Raw genomic sequence first — 8965 nt, 5'->3', positions numbered from 1 at the left:
TAGCCGTTCCATTTGTGATGCGGCTCTGTGGTCAAGGCTTTTAAACCTGAGCTCAGCGTTGTTGCAATTGACCCCGGAGTGCGCCAGTGAAAATACGTGGGGTGTTACAAACCAAACTAGTGGGTGTTAGCAGTGGACAAAGACCAGCAGAAAGGCTGCCAAGTCTCCCCCCCCGCACCGCCCCCTGCCCCCCTGCCCCCCTGCCCCCCTGCCCCCCTATTAGGGCTGCTGCTGGGTGAATTTTCTGGCCCTGGGATAAAGTTATATTACATTTCTGGGGAGTGTAATGTTTACCACAAGTACACAGACCATTGCCCCCCCCCCCCCCCCGCCCTCGACAGCAGCCCTGGAACAATGTACCCAAATGCCCCTCCGCAAACCCCCTGACGACGGCCCTGCTCCCCACGCCTAAGAAGAGAGGTGTATAATGCTATGCCGCATAATTAGCCCACATACACACATACAGAGACACCACCATCACTCTGCAGCAGAGGTGGGCGGTGATAGTCCTAGAGAGCCAGTGTGCGTGTGTGTGTGTGTGTCTGTGTGTGTGTGTGTGTGTGTGTGTGTTTGTGCACAGTTTCATGTTTCCACCAATCATTTACTGATTTATCTATTAATTTAAACAATACATTTTCAAATCATGAAAATGATTGGGCTAAAATGAAGGAAAAAAATAATAATAAACAAAGAGCAGAAGTTGGCATGAAATCCAAAAACAAATATGGCATGGGCTTCCTTCCCCACTCCCCACCCCACAGATTTTCCATTATCATTCTTTCTCCAAATGGCCATTACATCAATGATTATGCATTATACATGAGTGCAAAGACTTTCAGCCAACACGCAGCAATGTGTTCAGAGTTAGATTGACTCCGAGCACATTTAACTCGCATACACTGCGTGTGATCTATGTGTGGACGTAAAACTATTATTTAGCCAGGAGCAGTATGCTATGCTCCGCAACGACACAACGCAATCTCACAGTGACAGGGCTTATTCATCTGTGCTCTTGCCGCACAGTTAATGTTTATGGATATTTTGTAATGATGCGGAACTATGGCCTGATAGGCCCTATCGACTGTAAAATATGACCGTTACTCTATTGAACGGTGAATAAAAAAGACACGGAATGAATGTCTGTACGAATGCTGAACAAAATGCAAATAACACGAATGAGGTTTCAAATGTGTAGTTTCTGCAAACGAACGATCGTCTGCGTGGGGGTGGACAGTGCTGAAGGGGGAGGTGATTCGTGGGTATGAACCAGATGCGTTGGCTGGAGTCTGCGGAGGACGAAAGGCGTTAAAATTAAATGAATGTTATTTTTTATGTCTTAAGTATGAAATGACAAAGGAGTTCGAAAATAAAAACGCCATTCGGAAATAAGCCGTTCGGAAAAGTGTCATTATGAAATGAAAACAGGCATTCGAAAATACAACATATTAGCCTACGAAATTAGATCACGTCATTCAAAAACTATAATGTTGAGGTGTGAATCTTTTCTTTTTCTTTTTTAAAATAAATTGAAATATTAATTTACCTGTTCATTTATATATTTGTTTATATATTTCTATATGTATTTGTTTAATTATTTATTTCATTTTGGCACTTAGTCGTCCACAGGAGCCAAACATACGACGCACCCCCTCCTCCTCCCCCCCTCGCGCCGCTCCATCGTCGTTCCCACCCTCCTCCTCTCTTCCCGATCCAGGCTCAGCTGAGCTGGAGCGTATAAATACGGGCGCTCGCGCTCTGACTCAAACACAGGTCTTCGGCACAGCACAGCGCTTTTACTGTTGGCAGTTTCGTCTTAACTAGGGACTATAGTTTCCAGGTCAATAAACGCGGGCACTTCTCAACGCCGAAGAAGACAGCAGATTTCGTTGCAGGTAAAGCACAATTGCGCCGGTCGCTTTTTTCTACAATTTTTTTTTGTTTGTTTGTTTTTTTGCCAAAAAGTTGTTTTCTTTTCTGCAAAGCTACGACGCAGGGTTTGAATGGATTTTCTCCGACTGACGACTGACAGCAGACTTAGCTAAGAAGCTGGGGATTACTCCTTGGGCTGGGCTGTGGTGTTAACTGCATTTTTTATTTTTATTTTTTGGTGAGGTGGAAAAACACGGGACGTTTGCCGCTAGTGGAAATGTACTGCGCGCGGATACCTGTAAACCGCGTGTTTGTCTTGCAGGATGGTTACTGTAAACAGCCGTGGGCGTCTCGCGGCCAGCTGTGTAAATGCTGCTGCGCGGCCTCAACAGAATTTTGTCATCTCATGATTGCAGCCCTCGGCGTGCGCGAGGACCGGACTGATCGCCGTCGGGAACAGCTGTCAACTGGTCAGGCGGCTGTTGTTTTTTTCCTGAAAATCAGTACTAACAGTGGTCCGCTGGCCGTTGACAAACCATTTGGACTGCTCTTAACAGCTAATCTTCGCTGATCTTCATCTCGGCAGAGCTCCAGTGGTTCTGCACAGCGACTATATTCGGAAAACGCTGACGTTTGTGGGCATCTCGTTGCTTGCTAACTAAATAGCCTAGTCAAATTAGGCTATAACTTTTGCGAAGGGTTCAAACCACCGTGCACCTGTATAGCGGTGCAAACTCCCGAATCCACAGTCCGTGCGAATTAGGCTCTGCTAAAGAAACATCGTCAGTAGGCTATGTCTACTCTAGAAACGAGTAATTGAGAGTGAACTGTGTTACTTGCTGCTTATGTGCATCGGTGGCACTGAAGATGTTTCCTAAAACGAGGATCAGACGTACAGCTGTGCTTTTTTTCGGGGCCACTGAGGGGGGGAAAGGCGTCGCTCCATACGGTTGTGAATGGGAGGGGTTCAAACGGTGCCAGAGTGGGACGGAGTTTAATCCTCTGGGGTTTTAATTGTTACAGTTAACCGGACGGGGCGCTTCTACTGCGTCTTGGGCAAAATTGGCGATATGTTCAAAATGTAAACATTTAGGTTGTACTGCATACGAATTTTGTATGCGACCTCTGCGATTTAAAAATAGTAAAATAACAATAATAACAATGATAATATTAGTAGTAGTAGCAATAATAATAATAATGATAGAAAAGCTCGAACGGGTAGGCATTTTGTCAATTCAGGCTTTAATTCTTTGACAAAATCTTTTGACTGATTCATTTTCGGCCCTGAGAAAGAAATGTGGCATGTTCACTTTTAGAGACATCGAGAGAAAAAAAGAGTTAATGATTGGGTCCGGCAAAATGTCTTAATGCAGCATCCACGCCTGGGACGGGGTACCTCGTGCTAACGTTATCTACCCTTGTCCCGCCCGTCTTAAGCCCCGCCCTCTCTCCATATATGTCCCCGCCCCTTTCGCTCTGTCAATAAAATCCATTCGTCAAATGAGAGTGTTCAAGAACTGCAAATGGATGGTGCTGCTATTTTTAGAAACCGAGGATGGGTGGGGGACAGAGGGAGAGCGTTAGCGCGAGAGCTCCAGGGCTGATGAGAGGTAGCCCCGCTTCTGTAACGGTCGTCAGCCAGGGACTGGTATTCGGCGACACAGACAACTGTAAGATCGTCGCTCGATACAGCTAAAAAAATATATATTTATTTTTTTAAAACCCGGTGCGTTGAGAACGCGCGTCGAGGAGAGGAAGAGAAGGGTACACACGTGCAGGTGAGACTCTTGCCACCGCCGCGAGCATCGCAAAAACAAAAACATATAAAAATTAAAAATAAAAGCAATAAATGGATGATGGAACATCTCTGCATGGAGATGCATGGGTCCTTGACATTGTCTTGGATCCAGGTGCGGCATTGCATAACCGGACTACCGAATGTAGGGAAAACACCTCGCGCGGCGGGAAAGGCTACGTGCAAACGCAGCGAGCTGCAGAAAAAAAGTGGCGATGGGTATGTGTGACGGGGAGGGGGGGGGGTGTTGTGTATGAATTACATTTTAAGACTAGGGGCTGAGAACACTTTGATCTTTGCATGCAGCATTGCCAAGCTGCAAACAAGAAATTTTGGGAGGGAGGGGGGGAGAGGGGTTACATAACAGAGATCCGCTGCAAACAGGCACTGAAAACAGCGTTATTATGATTTAATTTGGTTGTGCGTGCAGAACGTGCTCCTGACCAGCGCTGGTTTCTGCATGTATGGAAGTATACGACATGCAAACGTTAAGTATGTGTTATTATTTGCATTAAACGTGTCCATATTTATGCATGTGGTATACCCCATTATGTGCTCCTGACCAGCGCTGGTTTCTGCATGTATGGTGGTATACTACATGCAAACGTTCAGTACGTGTAATCGTTTGCATTGAACGTGTCCATATTCATGCATGTGCGTCTGTATTAAATGTGCATGTGGACCTGTAATAAGAGAGAGCAGAAGTGTGTGGCTACATTGCGTGATGTCACTGGTTAGCCATATAGGTCATCTCATAGTGCACAATGTGCCCGATTCCTTCCTGTTGCAGTGCCATGCCACGGTGTGCGTGGCTGTCCCCGGCGGTAGGGGTGGATGCTGGAGAGTTTAATTGGCTCTCCGTACCCCGATTAAAGTGGGGGGGTTGGCGCTGCGCGGTCGCGCGGTTCTCGACCCCCCCGGGGGGGAAAGGCCGAGGAGGAGCTCTCCTGCCACGGACACAGACATCCCCGGGGGTTGTCCGTGGTTCTGTTGCCATGGAGACGTGGGGTAGCCAGAGCCCGCGGACTGTTCGTGATTTCCCGTGTACACGCGCGCGTGTGCGGTCTGCGTTATAACCGTGCGCCTTGCCCCCTAGGGTGTGTGGTTCCGGATCTAACATCGATCGGGGACGTGGAACTGCCGTTTTTGCCTCCGTTGTTTTGCTTCCTGCAAAATGAGCACTCGGATGGATAAAATGGCAGCGTCTGTGGGTGATGATGCATATGATTACGGGGGAGGAGGGACGTTAAATGTGCGGCCAATGAGGGGGGAAAAAATGGGTGGAGCTACAATTTGCTGTCAATCACTGACTTTCTTGAAGCAATCAATGGTTGCTTTTTCACTTTGCTGCTCTTCAAAGCAAAGCACTACGATTGGTCGTGTTTGTATCCGAGTATCCACGCATTGCTTGAGCTGAAGTTTGTGATCGAGCCCCATTTTCTCCTCCTGTGCCACTTATCTGAGCATTTGAGGGTGACTTGTTTCCCGTCAGTTTGCCCTACTCCAGAGAGGCTATCATAGGGCTAAAGGGCACTAGATATCCTTCATTTGGCTATCTGCCTTGTCTGTGACTGAAAAGCCCTGAAACCTAAGAGGGGAAATTTGATTCCTTGATTAGTTACAATGTGGCCAGTCTGAGATGTGTTCCGTTTAACCCTTATAAGGTGTGAGATTGCAAATATGTGATTGGAACGTTCTTAGCTGAACATTATAACTGTGATGTAACAATCGCCAGTCACTGCTGGTCATTTACGACAGCGGAATTCTGGAACACTGACTTCCAAGACGTTCCAAAAAAGCCTGCTGCTCTTCAGAGGGTGGAGCAGCAGCAGCCGAGCGCAGGGTGGAGCCGCCCCTTGTGTCTCTGCGTGTCCGTGGAGTCTGTGCAAACAGCATGTGTGTGGTCTGGGTCCCTGTCCCAGATCCCGGGGGGGGTGAGGGGGGGTGCACATCGGCACGCCTTAGCCCTCTGCGCTGGCTGCGTCGCGTGCTCCGGTACAGCTGTCCCAGAATTCCCTGGCGTTCCGATGGGAATACCGCCGCTCGGCCTGTCCCAGTTTAGCGAGGATGACGTGGCCGACAACGGACCAATGAGCGGCCGGCCGAGATGTCACATGACCGCTGCCCGGGCCGGCCTCCAGGTACGGAACCGGTAGTCGAGATCTGACCCGTCTCGGTTGCCAGGACTGGAACTGGGTCGGGGCGGGAGGGTTCAGAGCGGGACGGTCCTGCGACTCTGTAACGAGCCCTCGCTCTCCCCTGAGCGAAACAGGAAATAGGCGGGGTGAGCGTGTGAGCTTTCAGGAGCTGTTTTAACACCAGTGGGTCCTTTAGCCCCCAGAGTTTGGCGGAGCGACCGCTCTGTTTCACAAGCGCGTCTGACGGAAGCCACAGGTCGTTATGAAAAGCGTCCTGTGCTCATTGTGCCCTGTAGCGCCTGCGAAACTCGGGGTCCTGTGACGATGTTTACACGCAAATGCGCAGACTCCGCCCGCTTTCACACGCAGACTCCGCCCACTTTCACACGCAGACTCCGCCCACTTTGACTGACCACCCCCCCCTCCTCTTCCCCCGCAGACATGCGTCCGCGGTCCAGGCTCCTGGCCAAGAAGCGCCTGCCCACCATCCGGGAGGGGCACGAGGAGCTGCTGCAGGACATGAACCAGGCCAACAGCTGCCACGCCCCGCGGCGCGGCCTGTCCTCCGAGGACTACCTGCTGTCCATCTGCCAGCTGGCCCGGCCCGCCTTCCCGCTGCGCGAGCCGGACCGCGACATCCTGACCCTGGGCCAGCTGGAGGCCCTGAAGCCCGGCCGGAGGCCCCCCCGCCTCCCCGCGCCCCCCCGACCCCTGACCCCCACCACCCGCAGCGGCGGCGTCGGCGGCGGAGGCTACCGGGAGGAGGAGGAGGAGAAAGAGAGGGCGGAGCCGCACGCGCTCCCCGGGGGCGTGGCGGCGAGTCAAAGCCGCGGCCGTGGCAACGGTTGCCGGGCGACCCCCGACCCCCTCGAGGTCCTGTACGGGGGTCGCCGGGACGGCCCCGCCTCGTCCACCTGCGTCGCCCGGGACACGGAGGGGAGGCTGAGCGAGGGCGGCGTACCCGAGAAGAGAGGAGCCAGGGGTCCGGGGTCCCGCCCCCTGCCTCGGTCCCAGAGCTTCCCCCGCCTCTGCTCCCCACGCCACGCCCACCGCAAAAGCAGCTGCCCTGAGATCCGGTTGGCGGACATGCCCCTTGCCCCTGCCCCTTCAGGCGACCAGCCAACGGGGGGAAGCCCAGGGAAGAAGCCCAGCGTCACCACACTGTCCACTGAGGGTGACCAGGAGATGACGGGCAGGTGCTCCCCTACTGGACAGAGAGAGAACTGCAGCGGCCCAGCAGACAAACAGTCGATGATCTCCAGCTGGATCGCGGACTGTCGCAATGCCTGGCATGAGGCCCGGATGAGAGCCTGCATGCTGCCTACCATCGCTGAGATATAAACACACACACACGCTCGCACATGCACATACACACACACACGCGCTCGCACATGCACATGCACACACTTACACACAGGCTCATGCACATACACACACACATACGCTCGCACATGCATATACACACACACGCGCTCGCACATGCACATGCACACACTTACACACAGGCACGTGCACATACACACACACTGCACCACCCACTGCACTCACACCACGTACACACACACACACACACGCTCAAACACACAGACAGAGACGCGCTCACACACACACGCATGCAAGCAAGAGTGAAATTACATTCCATAGCAAACATGTTGCTGATTTTACTAATTAAATGTAATATAATATTCTGAGTATAAAACTGTGCTCTATGCTACACTGTACATAATTATTGCACACACTTATTACAGCAGAGATCTACCTTCCGTGCTTGAATGTAGGTAGATACAGTAAATAACAATGTTAATTTCATTTTCTGGTGTCTTAGGTTGAGACTGACATTATCCCTGCCTGTGGAGAGCACTTAACGTTTTCTTAGAACTGAGGTAAAAATCTCATCAGCTGAAAAGCAGACTTCGGAGTGTTACGTGTATGCAAAACTATAGTTTGAGGCAGACAGTGGCATTTGTGTCACACACCTCAACTTTGACTTGATGTAATTTCTGTTTGTATTTTTAGCTTTCTGTTTGACAAAGCCTTGCTATCCAGGGCGTTTCAAGTGCAGCACTGTTAATCTCATAGGGGCCAGCAGTCAGAAAGGCGTATTGGCCTATGAGTTGAAGGCAGCTATTGGGACTAAGGGAATATCGAATATTTCTGTGCATCTCATCGTGGCCAATTATGGAGCTTCAGAAACCTTGCAAAGGATTATGGGAGATTTATATGTATACTTTTTTAACGACAAGAGGGAAGGAAGCTCGGAAGTATTACTGCTGAGGTTCCACCAAACAGGGTTGAAGTGGGGGGGGGGGGGCGGGAGATTGTTCTTCACGACAAGGGGGAATTGGACGGAACAGACGCCTTCCTCAGGCTACCTTTCCCCTGCTCCAATCCGACTCGGACAGAATGGGGCAAAGCAAGGCGCCACATTCATTTAGACTTCTTCACTCCCCCCAGTAGAGCATGAATGTAAAATATTAGGTGTTGTACTCAATGTGACTTGTAAAGAATACTGAGGGCTGTGTTTCAAACATACGCTTAAATTAAGGCTGGGGAAGGGCCCTGCAGGGGTCAGTATGGTTCTGTGGAGGGTCTTTCCTTTGTGCTTTAAAATGTGTGTAAGACAATGAATCCATATTTCAGGGTCAGCATCTCATTCGCCAGTTCAGGGGGGTATTTCACAAAGCAGGGTTACTGAGTTAGCTGTATGACAGCACTGAGTAAAACCTGGAACTGTCCCGTAATCTGGACCATGGACTGAAGAAGAAGAGCTCTTCTGGGTTTTACTCAGCGCAGCTTTCCAGCTAATTTAGTAAACCGGCTTTGTGAAATACCCCCCCATTTCTCTGGACTGTATCTTTGTGTATTATTATTATTATTATTATGATTACCTTGGGATCATGTAAGTATTTCTGAGTTGAACTATCTTGCCTCTGGTGTGCATTTGCACATGTTGTATATAAAAGACAACACATGTAATGGCAGAAAACTGTGATGAATTTAGTATTTTACGGTGATCTGATACTCTGAATGTTTTTGTACCTCTGTCCACCATTGGTTAATGACTTAATAAACTCTGTTTTTTATGTTGTGTTTGTGTCCTGTCCAGAGACGTCTTTGTGTCACGACAGATGGACGTTTTTTGGGGGCATTATACTGGCTTTGT

The 8965-nt window shown here is 50.1% G+C and overlaps 1 protein-coding gene across 2 annotated transcripts; it reads left to right on the top strand.

Annotated features, from left to right (window-relative positions):
- The first annotated feature begins 1743 nt into the window (after positions 1 to 1743).
- On the top strand, positions 1744 to 7323 carry si:dkeyp-72g9.4 (uncharacterized). Of its 2 annotated transcripts, none has more exons than XM_064325430.1 (2): positions 1744 to 1892; positions 6242 to 7323. In XM_064325430.1, the coding sequence occupies exon 2, from the start codon at positions 6244 to 6246 to the stop codon at positions 7141 to 7143; it is 900 nt and encodes a 299-aa protein (XP_064181500.1). In that variant the 5' UTR covers positions 1744 to 1892; positions 6242 to 6243; the 3' UTR covers positions 7144 to 7323. The 2 variants fall into 2 exon arrangements, with proteins under 2 accessions (XP_064181500.1, XP_064181501.1); XM_064325431.1 differs by lacking the exon at positions 1744 to 1892 and adding an exon at positions 1957 to 3647.
- Positions 7324 to 8965: the final 1642 nt, after the last annotated feature.

The sequence above is a fragment of the Anguilla rostrata genome, chromosome 3 (assembly GCF_018555375.3).
Source record: "Anguilla rostrata isolate EN2019 chromosome 3, ASM1855537v3, whole genome shotgun sequence".
In the NCBI taxonomy this organism is placed as follows: Eukaryota; Metazoa; Chordata; class Actinopteri; order Anguilliformes; family Anguillidae; genus Anguilla; species Anguilla rostrata.
Note: the sequence above shows the minus strand (reverse complement) of the source record. Positions and strands in the feature narration are given on the sequence as shown.

Coding starts and splice junctions, on each gene's coding strand:
- si:dkeyp-72g9.4 (XM_064325430.1), top strand. CDS start 6,244: ATGCGTCCGCGGTCCAGGCTCCTGGCCAAGAAGCGCCTGCCCACCATC.